The sequence below is a fragment of the Rhinoderma darwinii genome, chromosome 3, assembly GCF_050947455.1.
Source record: "Rhinoderma darwinii isolate aRhiDar2 chromosome 3, aRhiDar2.hap1, whole genome shotgun sequence".
Lineage (NCBI taxonomy): Eukaryota > Metazoa > Chordata > Amphibia > Anura > Rhinodermatidae > Rhinoderma > Rhinoderma darwinii.
Window position 1 is genome coordinate 169495315 of NC_134689.1, and position 25722 is coordinate 169521036.

The 25722-nt window shown below is 39.8% G+C and overlaps 1 protein-coding gene across 1 annotated transcript; it reads left to right on the forward strand.

The window, feature by feature from the left end:
* Positions 1–617: 617 nt before the first annotated feature.
* Positions 618–19878, forward strand: SLC38A2 (solute carrier family 38 member 2). The gene is made up of 16 exons (XM_075857024.1): positions 618–897; positions 2247–2485; positions 2731–2809; positions 2906–3021; positions 4631–4704; positions 4797–4889; positions 4995–5076; positions 9982–10064; positions 10962–11020; positions 11147–11326; positions 11461–11540; positions 11625–11725; positions 12619–12743; positions 13874–14018; positions 15136–15233; positions 15814–19878. Exons 2-16 carry the CDS (start codon positions 2367–2369, stop codon positions 15910–15912), a joined length of 1533 nt encoding a protein of 510 aa, XP_075713139.1. The 5' UTR covers positions 618–897; positions 2247–2366; the 3' UTR covers positions 15913–19878.
* The last annotated feature ends 5844 nt before the right edge of the window (positions 19879–25722 follow it).

Consider the following 25722-nt stretch of genomic DNA (forward strand, 5'->3'; position numbering starts at 1 on the left):
CCAGCCTTTGCGTCCCATTCCTGTTCAGCACACAAAAATTATTAGACCAGCGAAAATTTTGGATACTGACCAGCTTTAGGGACCAGACTGACTTTTTCTGCTGTAATAATTTATTAGTTCCCAAATATGGACATTTTCAAGCAAAGGATATTGGTATCTCCGCTATCTGAGCCCAAAGTAGGAACTGTTCCTCCAAAAGAATATCATGTGGAAGGTATGGAAATAAGGAGAACTGACATGGAACTTTTCACACCATTTCTACTCATAACTTCATTGTTGAGGAGAATTCAGCAGGGACACATGTATAAGTGAACTGAAGTGACTTTCATTACTAGTCCCTCACACATTGAGCTTCACGTAAAGATAATACTTGAGAGAACTAAAGGTGACACACGCCAGCACTGGGGACAAAAAGTGGCCTTGATACCACACAACAAACTCAGCAGCAGTACATAATGCAGACCATGACCCGGCCGCCCTCCTCAGGGGAGAAGGCGGGAACAGGCTGAAGAGGGCGTGGCTGTGACTGTTGGTACACAAAGAAATGCGGCGGCAACTCCATGCCGTGTGTATATACGATTACATGACGCACGCCGGCCCCACCTCACTCGTACCGGCGACTCCGCCCTAGTAACATTCCATAATAAGTGAGAGTATCCCGGGTGATCTCCAGTCATCGAACCGCCGCCACCCAGAGAGGACTGTCGCCTCCAGCGCTGCGTTATTAGACCTCTAGACAATACAGTTGCAGCGGTATCTGCCGGCTGCGTCCTCTCTTCTTCTATTATTATATCTTATATATTTTATTTTTGGTTAGTGTTATTTATTTATCAAGACTGGACTATTATTAATACACCGGCATTTGTATAAATACCCTGTGAGGAGCCCAGCGGTTAGGTAAGTGGCAGACATACGGGCGGCTGTGTGTGTGTTGGTGACATTGTCTCACAAGGCTTCCAATGTGACTTGTGTCTATGTGGAGCTGTCATTGTGCGGGGGAGTCTGCTACATTGTATCATGTGGAGGGAAGGAATGGACGGCTCTTGTACAGAATTCTATAACCTACATAATATCTGTTTATATACTATTAAAGGGCTAAATGTTAAAGGGACAGCAAGAAAATGTCATCTATCTATCTATCTAATCTCTATCCTATTCGTATAGTAAGTTGGATTGCAGACAGTGATTAGGCCACCATAGAATACACATTTATATTGCAATTGTGTGAAAGCTGACAAGGGGGGCAAGTCAAATCTATTACCACTATATTTCTGGGCTATTCCGGCCTATGAAGGCGTCTTTTGTAGTTGTGTATATTTGAGGTGATGTAGTGCGGATTGGAGGACCGCTTCTCATGGGATCTGCCTCAATAGCATGTGGCTGTTGCATCAGATTTTTCCTTCCTCTAGACAGAGCAGAGGTAATGGTGAGGAGGAGGCTCAAGGAGTGGCCATGTACCTTGCCTGTGTCTATGCACTGCCTCGCTGGCTGCATACTAATTGTATTTCTTTTACTGGTAACTCAACCCCTTTACAGAATATTCTAGACACCCGTATTTCTCAGAGAAGATCCTGTATGATTTTTTTGGGGGGCTTTGGAGGCATTACTAAATCATACGTGGCCATTATATTTATATCACAAATGAATGTTTACATAAAATGACCCATTTAAAAACCAAATCAACCATTTTTAAACATTAGGCCATTATAGAATAATATCATCAATACAGTTATTAAATAAAATCCTTTCATTGCTGAATTTACAAATTGAATGTGCATTTATTTCTTAGCCCACGGCTACATTTGACCATTTTCTGTAATTTTGCAATCGAGTACTTGATCTGGAAATGTTGCTTGCACAATGCGGCATGGCCAAGTAACTATCTTTTATAGCATGGCAGTGTTCCTTTACCTGAGTATTAAGTGGTAAATTCTAAAATGGCATGTAAGTGTAGGGATTGTATCATATTTATTTAGATTGGAAACACTGAAAACAATGTCCTGCACTTGGTGGGCTTAAATATCTGCTCATGGCCTTGGAATGTATTTGATTGACAAGTGAGGGTGGAGCGGGAGAAGGAGGGGGGGGGGGTGAGGCGGTACTTAGATTTGGCACTGTGTTAGATGAGAATAGCTAGTACTTTTCCACTCTCCCTCTCCCCCCTCCCATTCTAGCCAACCCATGATCATAAAGCATCACGTGGTTCATGTTGCACACTGCAGTATTGACGTTTACCATCCTTGCAGGCAAAGGGCCAAGCGCAGCGGCAGGATCAGCAGTAGCCACACCGTCTACATCTGCGAAACTCGTGGACTCGATATTCGAACATCTGGTGTGATTCCCTTTTATTGAAGCAAATCGCCACCATGAGCAAACAAGAGATAGGAAGGTTTAATGTTTCTCCGGATGAAGACAGTATGAGCTCCAACAGCAACGATGATTTTAATTATCCAGAATATCCAGCCAAGAAGCTCTCCATTAAAGGGTTAGCTCATTTATATTCATGTCTCGGTGTATATCCTTAAATATGAGTCGATAATTTAACATTGAAGATCTTTAATAGTCATAATATTCACATTGTGTTATGTATACCAATTGTAATCGCAACCTTGTGGTCAGAATGCAACAAGGGACTTGGTCGTCGCTGAGAAGTAACGCCTTTGCAATTGGATGAAGGATTTTAACATAAAACTGAATAGGTCTTTGACGATGTACTATTTTTTATTACAGTCATTATGATATGGATACAGAAAATCAGAATTTTCTACTCGAACCTACTATGGTAAAGAAGAAATGTGAGACAGAATATGTAAGTTGAATAGAAACATTTAGCATATATAATAGGTAGATGTTACTTATGTTATCTGTAGATATGAAATGGGATTAATGGATACTCTTCTTTTAGCTCCGAGGCACAACGTCATTTGGCATGTCAGTATTTAACCTCAGTAACGCCATCGTTGGAAGTGGAATTCTAGGTCTTTCGTATGCCATGGCTAATACTGGGATAGCACTTTTTATGTAAGTGTCTTATTGTGTTATTTTTATTCAATTTATTATTTTATAATATTTCATTTTTTGGGCTTTCAACTTTCCTTAAAATCACCATAAGAGGCAGGGTTTTTTTTTTTGTTTTTTTTTGGGGGGTGGGGGGAGGGGCGGGTTAAGAACAATAATGCACATTGTTTGAATTAGTAAAGGCTCATATTCTTTTGCCACTGTCATGTAAGTTCTTAATTGAAGATAAACAGGAACCATGGTATACTTATGTTTTATTGTAAAAAAAAAAAAGGTTCAACCACAACGCTTCCTTTTGTTTGCTACTTATGAGTTACATTTTTATTTCCTGTTCGTTGCGGTGGCAAAACCACACATGACCTATGTATACAGCAACTATTGATTACAACCTTTCCTGAGTGGTAAAATTCATAAATGTGTTTTATGTGACAGGTCAAAAGGGTTTGTCTCGTTTTCTTATGAGCTTGAACTTTGTCGTATGGAACAGTCTAAAGTGTCCAGATCCCACTGAATGGCAATTTATTCTATTACCAAAGCTAGAAATTTGCATTCAGTTCTCTATTTATAGCTAATGTTACCTTAAGGCCTGGTTTACACGAGCGTGTGCGTTTTGCGCACGCAAAAAAACGCGGCGTTTTGCGTGCGCAAACGCACTTAACAGCTCCGTGTGTCATCAGCGTATGATGCGCGGCTGCGAGATTTTCGCGCAGCCGCCATCATTATGACACTCCGTTTGGATGTGGTGCTTTTCTGTGTACATTCAGAGTTTGACAGCTGTTGCGCAAATCACGCTGTTCGCACGGAAGTGCTTCCGTGTGACCTGCGGGATTTTCATGCACCCATTGACTTCAATGGGTGCGTGATGCGCGAACAGCGCACAAATATAGGACATGTCGTGAGTTTTTTTTCAGCGGACTCACGCTGAGCAAAACTCACGGACTGTCTGCATGCCCCCATAGACTTACATAGGTCCGTACGACATGCGTGAAAAGCACACGCGTCGCACGGACGTATATCACGCTCGCGTAAACGAGGCCTAAGGCTAAGTTCAAACTACCGTTGTCTCCCGTTCAGGTCTTTTCCGTCAGAAGAGATGACCGAAAATCCAAACGGAAAGCATCGCTTCCGTTTGAATTAACATTGATTTCAATTGTAATTCTTTTGTTTCAAATGCATTCCGTTTGCCTCTGTTCCGCTAGGTTTTCGTTTTTCATGGAAGCAAAAGTGCAGTCTGCCAAATGGAATCCAACTGAAACAAAAGAATTACCATTGAAGTCAATGGTAATTCAAACGGAAGCGACGCTTTCCTTTTGGATTTTCGCTCATCTCTTGCTCTGACGGAACTAAATGGGAGACAACGGTAGTGGGAACTTAGCATAGTAGAAATTTAGGTATAGTAAGCAACAATCATTGGGTTATAAAGTATACAAAGTCCATGCCCCGATTTTCTTTCCTTTTGTTTTCTTATCACAAAGGTTTTGTGATAAATTATGTACAGTATAATATCTACAATTCCTGTGTAAGATCATGACATTTCAGAACTTGGTAAAACTGATAACCATATGACTGAGTGCGCATTATCTGAATGTATCATCTCTGTTTTAATCCACAGGATCCTGTTGATATTTGTGTCAATATTCTCTCTTTATTCCATTCACTTATTATTGAAGACAGCAAATGAAGGAGGTAATCTTTTTGTTCGTATTGAAAAAAACAACACAAAAAAATAGTTTCCAATTTGATTATTTTGCATAATATTTATTTGTTCTCTTTTACAGGTTCTTTATTATATGAGCAACTGGGCTTTAAAGCATTTGGCATTTGTGGAAAACTTGCAGCTTCTGGATCTATCACAATGCAGAATATTGGAGGTATGGTTGTTTTTACAGTACTGGGATGACATGATATGAGAGATCATTCTTGTATGAGAGATCTGTTCTTATACTGTTTTTTTTTTTTTTTTTTTTTTTTTGCAGCTATGTCAAGCTACCTCTACATAGTGAAATATGAATTGCCGCTTGTGATCAAAGAGTTAGTTGGCCCAAATGTTGATCCTAAGTATGTATATTGCCTTAGTTGATACTATTTTTATTTGCTTGTATAGTGTTCTGTGTTGTCGTCTTCTCCTTTGTAAGTAAAAACTTTTAGGGCATGTACCCACGGGTCAGATACACTGTGGAAAAGTCTGCAGTGTTACATAGTTGATAAGGTTGACGCCAATTGTCACCATTAGGGGAAAAATTCCTCCCCGACTCCAAATATGGCATTACAATAAATCCCTGGATCAACGTCCCATCTCCAGAATCTAGTACCCATAACTTGTAATATTATATATTTCAAAAAAGGCATCAAGGCCCTTCTGAACTTGTTTAAAGAATCAACCATCACAACATCTTCTGGCAGAGAGTTCCATAGTCTCACAGTAAAGAATCCCCATCTGTGATGACGGTGAAATCTTTTTTCCTCTAAACGTAGAGAATGCCCCTTTGTCCTGGTTACAGGCCTAGGTGTAAAGAGATCATTAGAAAGCTAACCTTTCTTAGTACTTAAAGCTACCCATTACCTTGGTCACGCTTCATTACACCCATTCTGCCGTAGTTCAAACATGTCCTTCTTATATGCAGATGCCCGAAGTTGTACACAATATTCCATATGTGGTCTGACTAGTGATTTGTAAAGAGGCAAAACCTATGTTCTTATTATGAGCATCTATGCCACTTTTGATTCATTCCTTGATTTTATTTGCCTTGGCATCAGCTGCCTGGCACTGGTTGCTAAAGGTAAATGTACTGTCCACCAATATCCCCAAATCTTTTTCAGTAGCAGTTTTATTCATTTAATGCATAATTGTAAAATTTAGTTTTTCTTGGTCCAAGTGCAGAACCGTACATTTATCCACATTAAACTTCATTTGACATTTCTCTGCCCAAACCTTCAGCTTCCCGAAATCCCTTTGTAGTATTACATTAACCTCCTCTGTGTTGACTACTTTACAGAGCTTAGTATCTGCAAATACTAAATTTATAATTTGTAAACCCCCTACAAGGTCATTATTAAAAAGAGTGCACAATTCTGACCCCTGTGGAACCCCACTATTAACTGTCACCCACTCTGAGGATGTACCATTAATAATTACCCTCTGTTTTCTATCACTGAGCCAGTTGTTGACCCAATTACAAGTATTTTCCCCCAGTCCCATCATTTCATTTTATATAGCAACCTTTTATGCGGCACAGTATCAAACGCCTTTGAAAAGTCAAGATACACCACATCCTTACAGTCTAGAACTTACCTCCTCATAGAAGCTAATCATTGTTTCGACTGGACCGATCCCTCATAAACCCATGCTGATGCTGTGTTTATAAGTTTATTTTAATTGAGATACTCGAGGATAGCATCTCTTAGAAAATCCTCAAATATTTTACCCACAATGGAGGTTAACTTGTTGCGGAATTTTACTTTCCCATTGAACTCAATGGGGAAATTCTTCAAGAGATGCGCAGCCTTTCCGCAACATAAATTGACACGCAGCAGACTTATAATCTGCATCACAGGTCAATTTATGCACGTGTTCTGTGTGGAATTTTTCTGCAGCATGTGCATGAAATTTGATAAAATCTCATCCACTTTGCTGCTTTTGTAAATGCTGCAGAATTTCTGCACAGACGATCCAGTCAGATTCCCAGTGTCGGGCCCATGGGAATATACCCTTCAAAGTGGATCTTTTCAGAAGATGAAACAAACGGAATACATTTGTTTTTTGTGCAATGCTGCCTTATCTATGATATGTTTATAAGATACTACAATGTGAACACTTTATATGGACACTATTTTGTTCTGCTGGAATACTACAAGATATGCTGCAGTGTTGTAACTGCCTAGCCGCTCCCTTTTTACATTAAAGAATATAACATGTACAAGAATATTTGTACCATTTTCTATTATAAATAGACATACTTGAGTCATAATCTATATAAATCTCATACTAGTACAAGTTAAGAAAAAAAATCTGCTGTTGCTTTAAGCAAAATACCGATCTCTTACTGGACTTATTTTAAAAGTACCACCCCCTAGCAAATAAGTACATTTTAAAGTTTCTTTGTGCGAACTGCTGTTGACTTGCTGTAAGCAAACTATCCACTCATAAATATGCTGTTATCATATGACCTTAATATTGGATTTTACTTACGTCATTCAAATTAGAACACAAATCATACCTGGAGCAGAGTGTCTGTAGACATGAATTCTTGCAACAAGTTTACCTCTGTAGAATGTTCTGAATTAATCTGCAGGCCACCCCGCTTTAGATCGATTTCACAGAGATTCTTCATGGTAAAAGCATGTTTATGTGGTGACTTCATGCACCGCAAATCCTGCCAAGAGCATTCCACAAGCTATGTCTGTGGGGGAGTACAGTACTCTTTTGAGTAGGCCGTTTCAGAATATTGTGAAGTTTTTGTTTTTTTTCTTTTAGCTTCAACCCAATGTTATATTATAATAACCAATGCATTGGTTCATACAAGATACAGAAATCAGTCAACTCCTAGAGATTTCATTTTGTACTACTTAAAGGCATGGTGTCGCCCCAAAAACATGTTTTTTTTTTTAAATTTAAACATTTAGTGTGTGGGTGATTAAACATTGTTCAAATTTTTTTTATTTTTTTCGCGAGTCAGGAAATATTATAAATTTTTTCAAATTTTTCAAAATTTATAATACTACCCATTTTTGGTCACTAGATGGAGCTAGTTGGAGCTAGTTCCCAAAATTGCAGCATTGCAACATTGGGTTAAAAGCTCTCGCTCTAGTGAGCTCTCTGCATCCCCCCTCCTTTATCCTAGCTAGTGCCGGGATAAACGAGGGGTTTGAAAGGTTAAACCTCCTACACTGTGTGTCGCCATTTTTTGAGGTAACCCACAGTGTAGTAGGTTTACATACAGTAGTAAACACACACAAACACTAACATACATTGAAATCGCTTACCTGCTCCTGCCGCCGCGGCTCCCTCCGGCCCGTCCGCTCCCTTTGCTGTCGCTGTTCCATGTGCACAAGTCCGGAAGCCGCGACCGGAAGTAGTAATATTACAGTCCGGCCGCGACTTCCGGTCCACAGGAAAATGGCGCCGGACGGCGCCAATTTCGAATAGGACTGTGTGGGAGCGGCGCATGCGCAGTTCCCACACAGACGCCGTACACGGACGTGAATGGGACGGGAGCCGTTCACAGTCCCTATGGGACTGTGGCTGCCGTACTCCATGTCTGTGTGTGTCGTTAATCGACACACACAGAAATGGAACAAAAAATGGCAGCCCCCATAGGGAAGAAAAAGTGAAAAAATAAGAAAAAGTAAAACACAAACACACAAATGAATAAAAACGTTTTTATTAAAGCACTAACATCTTTAACATATAAAAAAAATTATTTGCCATGACACTGTTCCTTTAAAAAGGATTTAAGCATGACTGTTTGCTTCAAAAACTTGTTACTCATTAAGCTTGATTCACACACCCCAGGCTTATATAACGTACACAAGAAGTAACATAATTACCCACTTGACACAGTAGATTTTACGCTATCAAACAACTGACACCGCTAGGTAGCTATCGGGTAACAGATTAGGCTAAATTCACACTACAGTTATAGTACGTTTAGCTCCTTTCCGTCAGAGGAAGAGATGAACAAGCGTCACAACGGAAAGCATCGCTTTAGTTAGAATTACCATTTCAATGGTAATTCTTTTGTTTCAGATGCTTTCCATTTGTTTCTGTTCTTTTTGACGGAAGTAAAAGTGCAGTCTGCAGCACTTTTACTTTCGTGAAAAAAAACCGGAGCTGGCAGAATCCGGCATCTAGCACTCCAACCCCCCACCCCCTTTTTCTATTCAGTTGATTGACTGTTAAATCAACATCGTTTACATCGTAAACTAGCGAGATTACGTTTGCCTTGTTGGAAATCTCACAGAAAAGATTCAGACGTGTCAGGATTCTGGATACACATCACATCCTGGCTGGAGGTCATGTGTATTCATTTATCAGGACACTGCAGTAATGTTATAGTGTGTGTATGTAGCTGCACATAACGATACAGCTATATTGCTAGTGCAGTGTAAATGAATGGAGAGAAGTGTATGAAGCTGATTGGTCAACGCCTGTACAACGCCCACTTGGTCTAAAGTAAAAACACGCCCACTTGGGCATTAAGAAACCAATTAGCATAAAGCTAAAAATCGCTCAAAGAGGTAAAATAGATCGTTTTTCTAAATAAAAAGCACTGCTGTCACCTACATTACAGCGCCGATCTCCTTATATAGGAGATACGGCACTTATAATGTGGTGACAGAGCCTCTTTAATAGAGAAAAATGCTTCATTCCTCCCACTTACTCTAAATTTAAGGAATTTATCAGCTCACTGAGGGATCAGGTTACAGCTGCCCGTAGAAGTGTATGGCGTGGGGAGGGAGTAGGAGCAGAGTGTGAGAGAGAGACACAGACGCTGCTGCAGCTTCCTAGAAAGCGTTATATCTCGCCCAGTGCTGGATCCACAAAATTACTGCTCATTTCTGCTGTATAATCTCCATGTTGCTGCTCTTCTTATATATGTGTGTTTGATATAAATTGGGGAGCATGATGTTCTCTTTTCTATGTGTGCAATGTATAGAAGACATAGCAGTTAGGCTCTAATCACTATCTCAGAGAAGACTTCGTATTAGATATAAAACCTGCAGAGGGGAAAACTGCTAAAAAAAAATGCAGAATACAAGTCCCATAATGACCAGAAATAGTGTTATTCCTCATGTACACACAGATGACAGCTTATTATGAAAAGTCACCTGAGACAACAGGTACGCTAAATAACCTAGTTTTTCTGAAAACGACATGTTCATTTTTTTTTTTTTAACAGTTTTATGTATTTTCTGTCTCTCATCCTCTTAATTTTTCTAACAAAGATATTTTTCTTTTTCTAGTGCATGGTACTTAAATGGGGATTACTTGGTTGTGATGGTCTCTGTGTTCCTCATTCTTCCTTTGTCACTATTAAGAAACTTGGGTAAGTTTTTTGTGGCATTGTGGTATCGCCATGAATTGTGCCAAATTGCAAATTCAACATTAATACATCTCTACCTTTTTTTAAGATAAAGAATGATTACTAGTCAGACTCCAATGACCAGAACCCATTTAATTAATTCTATACTTCACAGTGATGAGCTTTATTTCGCATTAAGGCCTGGATTACACACAGTTTTGATACAGTTTTTGGCTCAGTTTTTTGAGCCATACGCAGAGGTGGACACAAAAGAAAGCAGATGCATCAGTCTTTGCTTTATACCTTGCTTTATACCTTTCCTTCTGCTTCTGGCTCAAAGAACTGCATCAAAACTGTGTGTGTGATCCTGGACTGAGGCCATATTCAGACGTGGCAGAATTTTTCCGCTGCAAATGTTGGTGCAGATTCAGGACAATTACGCAACGAATCTGCACCAACATTTGCATATTTGACAGGTATTTCAGATCTCACAGCGGACTTGCCACAGATTTCCGATTTTTCATTGCAAAGGCTGAAATTACGCTTCTTCTCTCTCCGCAACAAAATTTCTCCACCGCAGCCTAAATTCCGCACAGTTATTTTCCGCAATGTCTGAACTAAGTTTCCTAAAGATGTATAGAAAGAAATGTAAAAACCGGCTGCTGCAGAATTCCACTGTGGACTGTCCGCAGCGGAATTCAACAGCAATTCTGCCACGTCTGAATGTGCCCTGATAGTATTTACTATGTTATTCAGACATATCTGAAGTTCATATCATTGGGGGCTAGGGCCCTACACTGAATATATGGTACCTGGCACTTATTTAAGTGGCCGTGCATGCCTATAAATTAGAACAATCTTTTTATGGTCAGTGTGTAGGAATCTATTTTTGTTTTTAATCCTATTTTGTTTCTTTTACAGGATACCTGGGCTACACTAGTGGCTTTTCCCTGATGTGTATGGTCTTTTTCCTGATTGTTGTAAGTGAATTAAAAAAAATTCATACTATTGAACATGTGTTAATAAAATTGATTGCCGAAATCTACTAAAATATTCTGTGAAACGTGCATTACACTGTTCTAATAATCATTATGTTATTCGTTTAGGTGATCTACAAGAAATTTGAGCTTACATGTCCTGCATGGATTGAACATGATGCCATTAACATGACTTTGAACAACTCAATATCCCATCTGACCACACTTAGCCAGATGCACAGTCCAGAACTCAATCAGACTCACGATGATGAGATGTGCCAGCCAAAATACTTAGTATTTAACTCACAGGTAAACTTCTATCCCTCAGCCAGATAGTTCTCTTGAAAAATGATAAATACGTAAAAGAAGACTGTTTGTTTGTTTCTTCTGATATAAATACACATGTAATAATAATCTTTATACATTTTTTTTTCTATCTCCAGACAGTGTATGCTGTACCCATCATGACTTTCTCCTTTGTCTGTCATCCAGCTGTCCTTCCCATCTACCAGGAACTTAAAGAGTATGTTCTATTCTATATTAAGATAGCAAAGTAACTCTGACTGCTGCCAATGAACGTGTTCTAAACACTATTCTTTTTCCACAGACGCAGCCGTAAAAGAATGATGAATGTTTCTAATGTGTCATTCTTTGCCATGTTCCTTATGTATCTGTTTGCTGCACTCTTTGGATATTTGACTTTTTATGGTAATTATTTTACTAGTATACATTACTTTTTTGTGTACTATTTATACAGTATGTTAGTTTAAATAAGTCATATACTAGATTAAATATATGTGATTTAAGCATCAAATATAAAAATCAACTCAATAGAGATTACCAGAAGGTAACGATATACACAACTGCAACAATATAGTTTTCATTTGCTTAATGTTCATGGTATTTTATTTACTCCAAGGCCAAATAAAGACGACCGTGGCATACATCCGTGTGACGGCCATTAAAACAACGTCCGTCACACGGACGCATGTATTTTAATGGGGTCGTTAACAAGGCAGTTGTTTCAACGGACCATGTGGAGGGTCCATGGAAAATAGAACATATCCTATTTTGTTCTGTTTTCACGGATCCCTCGATTAAACTCAAGTCTATGGTGATCTGTGAAAAAAGGACCAGCACAGGGGCAACCCGGACGTGAAAAAACGGCCGCTTTTCACGTGAGAGTTTCCCCACATTCGTCTGAGTTCGGCCTAATAGTTAGACATGTCATGATTCATTGCTTGCATGTTAAGAGTAGTTATTTATTTTTAATGTGCCCTTAACCTCCAGGGCGCTGTACATATAAAATTTAGAGGAGTTTAAAAACATAACATGAATAAACAATAAAAACAAGAAAGTACAATAATCGTGAGCTTGCTGAGTGATAGTCTGAAACTGAAGGAGAGTGGGTCCTGCCCGCATGGGCTTACCATCTATCAGTGTGACTGGATCATGGAATAAAAAAAATAAAAAAAGGTGTTAACTATAACTTCTAGACTAAAATGTTAAAAGGTAATAGATTATTCATTTATTCTAATTGTAAATTGTATTTTTGTGTATGTTCCAGCTTTTTTTTAATATGTTTATTTTGTTTTCTGCAGGTAATGTTGAACCAGAGCTGCTCCACACATACTCAAAAATTGAAGCAGCTGGTATCATTTTTGTAATTGTGCGTCTGGCAGTACTTGTGGCTGTCACCTTAACTGTGCCCATTGTTATTTTTCCAGTAAGTGTAATATGATTTATATACTTATATAGCATTTGATTTTTCTAAAATTTAAAGGAGTTTTCCAGGGAAGTTAAAATCTCAGATGTCTCAATAGTTAAAAAATTAAAACACAAAACAGTATTTTACTATTGCATTTACTTGTTGTTCCCCTACTTTTACATTCGGGCTGGCCCTTTATTTATGTAAAAAAAAGTCTGCAGCAAATTACTGTCTGAATGGTGACATTGTGCCTGCGGTAAGTTGTGAACATGGATGTGTTGTCATTGCAGACATCACGTGCCTCCTGGACAACCCCTTCAAATTGAATATGATTTCATAGAAATCGATTCTCATCTAAAATATATTTAGGCTGTGTTCACACGACCTATTTTCAGACGTAAACGAGGCGTATTATGCCTCGTTTTACGTCTGAAAATAGGGCTACAATACGTCGGCAAACATCTGCCCATTCATTTGAATGGGTTTGCCGACGTACTGTGCAGACAACCTGTCATTTACGCGCGTCGTCATTTTACAGCTGTCAAACGACGACGCGTAAAAATACAGCCTCGTCAAAAGAAGTGCAGGACACTTCTTTCAAACGTAATTTGAGCCGTTCTTCATTGAACTCAATGAAGCACAGCTCAAAATTTACGGCTGTCAGAATGCGAGGAGGAGCATTTACGGCTGAAACGAGGCATCTGTTTTCTCCTGAAAACAGTCTGTCTTTTCAGACGTAAAAGCCTGCTACCGTGTGCACATACCCTTACTGTGTTTCTTATTGGGAAAATTCTAATATATAATATTAATACACAGTATTTGGACTGGCTACTATAGACTACACTGTGATGTTTTATATGGCATAAAAGATATTAGTAATGAGCAAAGCATCAGCAGACTTTTATTGGCTTGTATGTACAGGAGACTAGGCGTAATGAGCAAAAATGATGTCATCTGTACATTGCCAAATTACTATATCTATATGTGCCTACTAGTGAGTAAATGGAAACCGTATGTGCAGCACAAATTATATCAAAGTGATCTCTTTCAAATTCAGTGTGCAGTTACGGTATTGACGTGTCAGATTGTCTTTTTTGTATGCAATTTGTAATTTTTTTTCATTTGATTCTTGTTTTTTTTTTTGTTAGATCCGCAGCTCCATTACACAGCTATTGTTTGCAGGAAAGGACTTTGCATGGTGGCGTCACATTCTGATCACACTTCTGATTCTCGCATTCACCAACGGTCTTGTCATCTTTGTTCCCACCATAAGAGACATCTTTGGATTCATTGGTGAGCTGATAACATTTGAAGTTCATTGTTACCATGAGGCTGGTTTCACACAACTGTAAGGGGAGATTCACACGAACGTTGCGTTTTTGCGCGCGCAAACAACGCAGCGTTTTGCGAGCGCAAAAACCATTTGACAGCTGCGTGTGTCATGCGTGTCTGATGCGCGGCTGCGTGATTTTCGCGCAGCCGGCATCATAGAGATGAGGCTTGTCAACGCCCGTCACTGTCCAAGGTGCTGAAAGAGCTAAATCTTTCAGCACCCTCGACAGTGAATGCCGAACACAACAGCGAAAAACCTGTAAAAAAAAAAGATAAAGTTCCTAAGGTCGGACTGCAGGAAGGAGACAGGAGTAATCGGTAAGTTAGAACTTCGTTTTTTTTTACAGGTTAATGTATTTTGGGATCGCAAGTCACTGTCCATGGTGCTGAAACAGTTTAACTCTTTCAGCACCATGGACAGTGACTATCTCCTGACGTCGCGTACCGATAATTTTTTTGCCGGGATCGGCCAAAACGACTTTGGCCGAACCCGGTGAAGTTCGGTACGCTTGTCCGGCTTCGCTAATCGCAAAGACACTCCGTTTGGATGTTCGGAAACAGAAAAGCACGTGGTGCTTTTCGGTTTTCATTCATCCTTTTCACTGCTGTTGCGCGAATCACGCTCGTCCCTCGGAAGTGCTTCCGTGTGGTGCGCGTGATTTTCACGCACCCATTGACTTCAATGGGTGCGTGATGCGCGAAATACGCAGAGTTATTGAACCTGTCGCGCTTTTTGCGCAGCAGACAAACGCTGCGCAAAAAGCACGGACTGTCTGTACTGCCCCATAGACTTGTATTGGTCCATGCGTGCCGCGTGAAAACCACGCGGCCCGCACGGACCGAATACACGCTCGTGTGAATCCCCCCTAATAGAGCTGCATTTCAGTGTCTGTTATGACTGCAATACCCTGCGGTTATTCTGAACTTAGCTTAGATCATCATAGGGCTAAAATGTGGTTATATTACGACCTTACATAACGTGCTTTCATTAGCATCTTTGCATTTAGCCCCATTACATAAAATTCGCTATTGTTTTGGCTCATTAATGTCTAATGTACAATTATGGTTTGTAACACAGGTGCCTCTGCTGCAGCTATGTTGATTTTTATCCTACCGTCTGCTTTTTATATAAAGTTAGTGAAAAAGGAATCCATGAAATCCGTTCAAAAAATTGGGGTAAGTGTGTTATTTTCTTTAGTATATAAATCTAACTCTAAACCAAACAGACAGGCCTTTTCTGACCATAGATCCATATACCGATTTATTTCTGAAGCATATATGTGGGGTGTTTCATATTCATTATATAAAATCAAGAAGAGCACTGGTTCTTGTAAACTAATTTATTATGGAATACTTGTTTGTAAAAGTAGTACTTTTCCATTAGCACTTTTTACGTTTAAATGAAGTGCATAAATGTTATTATTTTATACTTTTATCCAAAGTAGTGTTCCTATTAACAAACATTCCAGTGTTGAAAATCGGGAGCACCACATGCTGTATATGTCAATGCTACTGAAGTTTATTCAGCTTGCAATCATGCAGCAGTAGGATGACCTTGACCAAAGAGGTTTCCATAGGACTGGTTGTAATGAGCTGTTAGCAATGTAAATCCCACTAACGGCCAGTCCCCTGTACTTATATAGATCTTGTAACATACTGTAGCTTTGTTTTCCACCCCATCCATAGTCAGGTCACTTTGGAATTTTATATCACCTTTTATATGAAATAACAGAACGTCTGTTTTTTTTTTTCCTAGGCCACCATGTTTCTTATCAGTGGATTTGTGGTGATGATTGGCAGCATGACCCTCATTATCCTTGACTGGGTGCACAGTAAATCTTCTGATGGGCACTAAGTGACTTGGTGAGGAACCTAGCACTTTGCTTAAAGTGGAATTGTTCCCTTCCAAGCTTTCTACTGAGAATGAAAACCATTTGCTTGCAGTTTAACTTCCTTCAAGACACCATTATTTGTAGAACTAGAGAACTGTTGATAAGTTAGTTCTACACCTCAAAGGACAATACCATCCTTAATCCTAAGGTTCTAACAGGAGGAAGTAATTTTATTCCATTCTGGAGAATGGTCAAAATATCTAAACTTTACTGAAGCCACATGGATGGCTGTTGTCAAATACTGTTACTTGTACTTGTTTGTTAATACTTGAATGTGCCTACAGGAACCATTTGATGTGAGTAAATGTTACACTGCAATAGTGTTAACATGGCTGATGGACACAATCCCCTTTCTATGTACCAAAAATGCTCAGCAAAGTCAAGCGCTTCTAAGGGGAGGGATGCAAAAACTGTGCTTAAGAAATCCTTGTTGGTTTCCTTTAGTATCTTTAAACATAATCAGTATTTTACGAAATATTCATTTTGTCACGTGGCACAAAACGGTAATGCAGAAAGTCTGATTGGCAGACTTCTCAAGATTTGTACTTGACAGTAACTAATGAACTTGTTTGTAAAGTGCAGGTTAATGGCAATTCATTATCGGCTTTTGTGAGCAAGATTAAATAACGACTAGCACTGACATAAAAGCCTTGTATAAGATCTTTTTACCTAGACAATACGGGAAGTACATTAATTGAAATCATAACAGACCTACAATGCTCATTGTCATCCAAGCCTGTATTATATTACTGCGGGTATAGTCCTAGCATGGTACAGAAGTGAGATATTTAAATGGCTAACTTATTAAAGCCCGTAGCAGTTTACATCATGTATATTATTTCAAATATTTAAATCTTTATTTATAAAATACTGAATTACTTGAGGAACCCTTTTTTTTCTCGGTTTTTAATTACAAACCACAAGGCCTACATTGTTTCACTCATAAAATGTTTACTATGTATGTTTTACAAAGTCTTTGTTACAGTTCTCTAGGCTACACTGATTTTCACTGCCATTGCATTTGAAGGGATCATAAAAGCTAGAGTTGGTTGTAGCTGCCTCTTGCAGGAGGTGGGGACATAAGGTTGAAGTCTCAGTCAAGGTTTTTTTAGTATTCCTATTGGCTGAAGTGTTCCCATCAAATGTTAGCATTGGAACCAACCATTTTGTAGACTGAAGCAATGTTAAGATTATGATTTTTCTCCCCCTATTTTAGTGATGTCCGTACTGTTAAATGAAAATACTGAATATTAATTCCATCTAGAAAATAGTGCATTTGCAAAGAGGACATTTGGGCTACACTGATGACATTCATGCAGCAGTATTTATGTATGCCATATTAGCCCACCAGGCAGGCTACACTGCAGACTTTAACAGCAAAGCAACATCCGTGATACTATCTGATGAGGGCAAAGCTTTATTACTGTCATGTAAACTGTGGGCGGCCATCCTGCTGTAGCAACATCACCAAACCACCAATGTTCTCAAGAAGAATGCTTCACAGTTTGACTTGTAACCCTTATCCTAAATATGCCTGATACAGGCATATTTTGTAAGGTCACTCATAGGCTGGATTCACACGGGACAGGAATGCTACAGACTTTCTGTGGATTTTGCTACAGATTCGACCCCTTCTACATTAAAAAGGGTGAAAACCGCAGTGAACATAAAGAACAGAATGAGCATGCTCTGATTTTCATCTGGAAGATATTCAGCAGCATGTGGATAATATTTGTTCAAATCTCATCCACATGGCTGGGAATGTTATCCGCTGTGTGTTTTCCGCATGGAAAATCTGCAACATTTCCATCCCGTGTACATCCAATCTTTTGGTATACAGGTCAATTTGTTTAACACACATATCTGTTCTAATATAAATTACATGATCTACCTTTAGGGTATGTTCACACGGCTTATTTTTGGACCGTAAGCGGACGAAAAATGGGAAGCCGTATGCCTCCAAACATCCGCCCATTGATTTCAATGGAGAAACGGTGCTCTATTCCAACGGGGCATCTTTTTACGCAGACGTTTTGAAAAACGGCCACGTAAAAAAAAAAGCCTGTGAAAAAGAAGTGCATGTCAATTCATGAGCCGTTTTTCATTAACTGTATAGAAAAACAGCTCAAAAAACGGCCGTGAAAAACGCGAGTTTGAATAAAAAACGTCTGAAAATCAGCAGCTGTTTTCCCTTGAAACAGCTCCGTATTTTCAGAAGTTTTTTGCTAAGTGTGTGAACATACCCTTATTCTTAGAACTAGAAACACATGATATATGTACACTACATCGCTTATTGCTAACAATACAGGTATATGATCTTTGCTATGCTGTGATAGTCCAGACAGCCCCCCTGCCTCAAAATGAGCATTTCAGTTTTTTTTTCACCTCATTGTCTTCCATAGATGAATATGAACTCGTATGTCCTATTTATACAACATTGACTCATCGAAAGGCAACCTATTTTTCAATATTTATGATGTTTGTATAGTAGAAATGTACATATATATAAATAATCTGTAAAATATCTTTGTAGATACAAACCCTTTTTATTTGCCATGTATGTTTTTATTATATTCCTTGTCTCTACAAGGTTTACTCAGAATATTCAAGGGAAATGTAACCTTAATTAAAATAAGTAGCAAAATCTAATAACATCAATAAAACTAGAGGCTGTGTCTTTTTCACAGTGGGCTGTTTCATTTTCATTAGATATCTGTGTACCTTGTTCTTCCAAAATCTGTATTATGTGTTATTAGAAAACACACCCCTGCATTGTTCCAAAAAATTAAAATGTGGAATTGTATTTTATCATGCAGGAACTTTTTTACTTTGTAATTAAATTGTAGTTTCTGTCTTGACATCATTTATAAAAGGATTTAATTGTTGTAACCTTTTTTTCCAATTGGAACAATGTGTGAGTCCACACTACCTGCTGATATACATTCTCCTAATAATTTAATTTCTACCAGATATCTTTTGAAAATAACATCCATGTATACAGTAAGGCCCTATTCAGACGACCGGGATTGTCGACCGTGTGACGGCTGTTTTATGTTAACGGCTGCATTAAAATTACTGCATGTTTATGGGGCTATTTACACTGCTGTTCTTTTAACGGACTGTGTGAACGGCCCGGGAAAAAAAATTGGACACGTTCTATTTTTGCCCATTTTGCCGTGTCCTTCAATAGACTCAAGTCTACGAGGGATTCGTACACACGGGTGCAAATCGGCTGTGAAAAAAACGGCTGTTTTTTACGGCCGATTTGACACCCGGTCGTCTGAATTAAGCCTAATGCTACACTCATAGGTGTAATTACATTTTAATTTATGCCAACTAAACATGTTTCTGTCTTGGACACTGAAAGGGTGGTTAATGGGACAAACAAAAGAATTGACCCCCTCCTACATGTTACTGTATATAGAATATTCTAACTGGAGAAAATAGTAGCTGCTTATTAAACTTTGGGTAGTGAATTTACAACGCATACTACTTCATGTTTATGACATTCATGTTTTCATGAAATTATGTCCTTAGGCTTCCTTAGCAATGTTTCATTCATTAATGGATGAAAGGATTGTTATAATAAAGGTCATGACTTCACAGCGTCTGGCAAGTCAAACCTTGGTCTAAAAACATTTAACAATTAAGGGTCCATTGATGTAAATAAACCCAGGATATCATTTACATTAACTGTTTCTTGTTTTCGTTTTTTTGCCGGTTTAGAGATAGTGTCTGATTTTTGTTTATCCTACTGTTGTGCTGTGTAACATAGGGATCCATCCAATACATGTTTTAGCATCTTCTGTATAAATGTAAAATATGACTTTTGTTAAAGCCAACAACTCAGTTAGAGCTGTTGGTCAAGTCTGAGTTTCAATGAAACATTGTATGCTTTTAATTGACCTTAAATAAACCCATAATATGAAGTGTCTTGTCTGTGTTGCATTATTTGACCTGTTAAAAAAGCAAAAATATACATTGACATAGCAGTAGATTCTTGGTTTTTAGACCATTGTTACATGGGAATCATAGACCTTGGCATTATATTGACCCTGACTTCTTATAATAGTCATTGTCCTACAGTATCAAAGTGTAACAAAAACTTTAGCCTTTTGAGAAGTCTTGATCGGGTAGGGTCCGGGTCCTGGAGCCCCCAACAATCACTGAAATCAAGGGGAAGAAACACAGCTGAACACTGTGCCAGGTCGGCTGTGATCGACTCTCCTCGAAAACGAGAGATCGTTGTACAGAATCATATACTTTTTATGAGCGCATACACCAAGCTGCTCACATCTCAGAAGAGAGCTGAGCAAAGATGATCACAACCAAAGTGGCACAGCACTCAGCTGAGCGCTTAGGCCCCTTTGTTTTAGCGATAGGTGGGGGTCTCAGGACACCGACACCCAACAACCAAAACTTCTGAAATGTCACAATGACACGCAATCCTTTAAAGGGAACGTGTCGCTAGAATTTTTTTTTAGTTAAACAGTGTATAAATGATTAAACATTGTTCTAATTTTTTAAATTTTTTCACAAGTCAGGAAATATAAATTAGATTCTAATTTATAACATTTTCCAGTGCTGGTCACTAGATGGAGCAATTCCAAAAATTGCAGCATTGGCATGTGGTAAAGCAACCACATTGCTTTATGCTGCAAAATTTGAGAAGACACACTCGCTCTAGTGAGCTCACAGAATCCCCCCTCCTTTATCCTGGCTAGTGCCAGGAGAAAGGAGGGGATTGAACGCTCAAACCTCGTACACTGTGTGTCGCCATTTTTTGAGCTAACACACAGTGTAGTAGGTTTACATACAGTAGTAATCACACACTAAAACACGTACATACACAGAAATAACTTACCTGCTCCTGCCGCCGCCGCTCCGTCTGCTCCCTCCGCTCCAAGTGCTTGCATTAGAACACAAGTCCGGAAGCCGCGACCGGAAGTAGTAATCTTACTGTCCGGTCGCGGCTTCCGGTCCACAAGAACATGGTGCCGGACGTCGCTCGGCCGAAGACCTTCCGTTTGGACTGTGTGGGAGCGGCGCATGCGCCGTTCCCACACAGACAGCGTACAGCATAGTGAATGGAACGGGTCCCGTTCGCATTCACTATGGGGCTGTATGTGCCGTATTCCATGTCTGTATGCGTTGTTAATCGACACATACAGAGATGAAAAAAAAAATGGCAGCCCCCATGGACAAGAAAAAGTTCAAAAATAAAAAAAAGTAATACACAAATAAATAAAACATTTTTTAATAAAACACTAAAAGCAAGTTGAAATGAGAGATTTTTTTTGCGACACCCTTCCTTTAAGGTTTGTTTAGGCTCTTGTTATTTGTGTCATAGATCAGATATACTTGCTGTAGGGAACAGTAAACCATTCTATATTTCTTAGTCAGTGCTATGTTCTAGCCCAGATTTGTGGACTTACCTGCCTAGCATCTATAAACAGGTTGAATTTAGGTTATCCTACTGTAAAAGAGTTAGCTATATGCTGCTGTCTTTTGGGGAACACCTGACCAGGTTACTTATTGGGAAACACTGCTATAGGCACTGGGCAAAGTGGAAAAATAATTTATGAAATGCTTCTGCATAGGGGTGCATGTTATCTAGCCTTTTACCCAAGAGACCTATAGATAAAACCTAGTGCAAGCCAAATCAGCATAGAGCATAACCACTTTAAATATGAGAATTCAGCTTTTCAGTATGCTTAATCCTAGTATTCCACTCCAGCCCTGTTATTCTCACAGGGGTCCGGGAAGCTGAGTTTCAACTGTCACTCTGTGCACCTGTGGAGTCAAAACAAAAATGTCACAGTGACTGTGCATTTGAATTATTTCATTTTGTCAGAAGAAACCTATAAATTATTCATTACATTATGATTTAAGCAGTGATTACATAAGACAAACACTTATGAAATCCTGAAACCAGTAACAAAATTGATAGAGCGAAAGCCAGGAACTGAACAAAAGGTCAGGTGAGTTTTACCAGTTGCAGAACACTCTCAAATGACCGATCCTGGGACGAACTGCCAGTTCTTCCCTCCAAACATTAAACTTATAAAAGAAGAAAGGTCCCTTCTGATCAGATGAAGCCAGAAAGAAATGTCTGGCTAAAGCTCTGCATTTCTGCCAGGATCCGAGGTAGCTCAAGTAACATAACTTTAAACCCTTTAATTTAGCTGCTTGTTCAGAAAATTTGATGAAAAGTTCATATAGCTGTTACAGTGTCATCACAAATTATTTTTTTATATGTTAAAGATGTTAGTGCTTTATTAAAAACGTTTATATTCATTTGTGTGTTTGTGTTTTACTTTTTCTTATTTTTACACTTTTTCTTCCCTATGGGGGCTGCCATTTTTTTTCCATTTCTGTCTGTGTCGATTAACGACACACACAGACATGGAATACGGCAGCCACAGTCCCATAGGGACTGCGAACGGCTCCCGTCCCATTGACTTCCGTGTACGGCGTCTGTGTGGGAACTGCGCATGCGCCGCTCCCACACAGTCCAATTCGAAATTGGCGCCGTCCGGCGCCATTTTCCTGTGGACCGGAAGTCGCGGCCGGACAGTAATATTACTACTTCCGGTCGCGGCTTCCGGATTTGTGCACTTGGACCAGCGGCAGCAAACGGAGCGGACGGGCCGGAGGGAGCCGCGGCGGCAGGAGCAGGTAAGCGATTTCAATGTATGTTCGTGTTTGTGTGTGTTTACTACTGTATGTAGACAAAAAACGATTATGACCCTGGGCAGTCAGCAGGTACAATATATATAGACAATAGGAGGAATGCCTGCAGGCAAACAAAACCCTTTTTCCTGACCACCCAAATATTCATAGAAATAAACTAGCAATTTTTATTAGGCTACGTATAGCAATTAACAGACCACATATATGTTAGTTTAAAATTATCACTGTCATAAGCCGAAGTGAATGTATAAGTAGCCAGCTGGAAGAGCTCGGCACAACATTCAAACAGTCAGAGTAAGTACTGACTGATAACAGCAAGTCAGTTTGCGAGGCAAAGAAAGCCACACTTCAATGAGTCAGACAATAAATTCGGCTAAGACAGGTATTAAAAACAGTTAAAGCCCCCCCGACATGTTTCGCTACTTAGTAGCGTCCTCAGGGGTACACGGGGCTAATGGCGACGCGGCAAAAAAACCGATCCTCATATGGAGACATGGAGTGACGTGGATGGAGGTGTGTAGAAAGATCACCAATGAGACAGGGCAAGACGTAACCCCCATCGGAGGAAACAATCCAGCCAATGGGGATAGCAGTAACAAGAGACCAAGGGGAAGCGTCGGGCAACGCAGGCGCACTGTCAGTATGGCCCGATTCGTTCATAGGGGATGCGCATGCGCAATGACAGACAACAGGGACTTAGAAAAAGAATAAGAGAAACAGAAATGTGACAGGTCGGCGCAAGCGCCGTACCTGTCAGTTCGGACTTAGTGCCGAAGCACTATCAACATTGACATATTAGTCCAGGGTAGAGACGCGCATGCGCAATAAGGCATGACACGGACTTAAAAGAATAATGGAACAGACAAAAACAAAAGTATGACAGATAGTGCATGTCAGTGCAGAGGGGACGCGCATGAGCAATGACGAATACCGGGAACTTAGAGAAGAGATATATAAAACACAACGTATAAGACAGGTCGGCGGTCGCTCCGTAACTATCAGTTGTGACTCAATGCAGGGACCAGAAGTGTTTCCCCTGTCATGGAGCAGCAATAGGTGCACGGTTATGACTGGACTAACGGTCCAAATCGGCACAGCTTCATAGTACATCAAGACAGGTCCAGTGGAGTATACTGTCAGGCAGAATATTAAAGAAGGCATCTGAGATGCCAGTCCGATCAGATACACTAGGGATAGCTATCCCCCATCATCAAGGGAACCCAACACATGTCTATAGAAATGCAGTTATCCGTAATAGGCACACTCAAATCCCCATCAGAACAAATGTAGTTCCAAGAAATTAATAGATCCTAAATACATGAATGGATTTTAGATAAAGCAGTGCCTACATAATAATACCGGTCGCACATTAAAAACACATATAAGGTCATAAATGATAATTAAATAATTAAATTAGACCATGATATGTAGAAATAGAGCCGCTCCATTAAGAGAGGCCGTATCCCACAAAAAAATGAGGCGATTTACAAGGTCAAAAGCCAACTAATCGTACAAAAGTACGGCAATACAGACAATACAGAAAATCGAGACACCCATACAGAACCCAGAGGGAAATGCCGGACACATCAAAGAAAGGCACTATAGGTGAAACCCTCATTCAGTCCCTGAGGGGTCATGGTGCCAAGACGGTGAATCCAACGCGCTTCTTCCTGTAGGAGTTTGCGGTCCAAATTGCCAGCCCTAGGTCCCAATTTTAGTTGTACAATGCCCCAAAATTGGAGCACCTTGGGGTTATCGGGATGAAACCTGTGCATGTGTCTAGAGAGAGTGGTATCCTCCTTGAGGTTGATGGTACTCAGATGTCTAGATACTCTCCTCCTCAGTTCCTGCAGAGTCTTACCGACATATAGTTTCGGACAGGGGCATTTGGCTAGATAGATAATCCCGCTACTTTGGCAGTTAAGAAACTGTTTAATGTGATATAGTCTATTATCTAAAGGGTTAGTGAAACTTCTAACCCTAGGCATCAGAGGACAGAAAGAACACCTGCCACAGGGATGGAAGCCAGTGACAGGTGATTTCAGCCAAGTGGATGATGTATTAAGAGAAGTAGGGGAATAATGACTATGCACCAAAAAATCACGAAGATTTTTGCCCCTACGATAAGTAATGGCAGGGTTGGCAGGGATGACCTCTATTAGATCGGGGTCAGCAGTGAGAATAGACCAATGTTTCTTTAGAACACCAACTACCTGGGAGGAGCATACGTCGAAAGTGCCAATGCAGCGGATGGCATTGGACGATGATGGCACTGCTGATACAGCACTTCTATCAGAAAGAAGATCAGATCTATGCGAAGCCCTAGCCCTGGCATAAGCCCTATGAAGCCACTTTTTGGGGTACCCCCGTGCCAAGAATTTGTAGTAAAGACCATCGCACTCTCTCTGAAAAGAGGACTCATCAGAACAGTTGCGTTTGGCTCGTAGATATTGGCCGATGGGTATCCCTCTCTTAAGGGCAGGGGGGTGATGGCTATTCCAGTGCAGGAAACTGTTGGTGGCCGTAGCTTTACGGAATATATCCGTTTGGACACCGCCAACAGGGTCCAGAGAGATCTTAAGGTCAAGAAAATCGATCACTCGATCATTTATATCGAAGGTAAATTTCATACCAATAGAATTGTTGTTGAGCATAGACATGAAGTCAGTGAAGGTGTTGACATCCCCATCCCACAGGATGAGAATGTCATCAATATATCTTCCCCAGAAGGAGATATGTGAGGTAAAGGAAAGTAGATCGTCGGAAAAAACAATGGTGTCTTCCCACCAACCCAAGAAAAGGTTGGCGTACGAAGGTGCACAAACAGTGCCCATGGCCGTGCCTTTTATCTGATGATAATATTTGGCATCAAAAGTGAAAAAATTATGAGTGAGCAAAAAGCGTAATAGTGACAAAACAAAATTATTATGACGATGAAATTGAGTGCCTTTAGTGCTCAAAAAATGTTTTACTGCAGTGAGACCTAGGTCGTGCTGAATGTTAGTATATAATGACTCCACGTCTATGCTCGCCAACAGAGTAGTAGAGGTAACATTGATCTCCTGGATCCTGGTGACGGT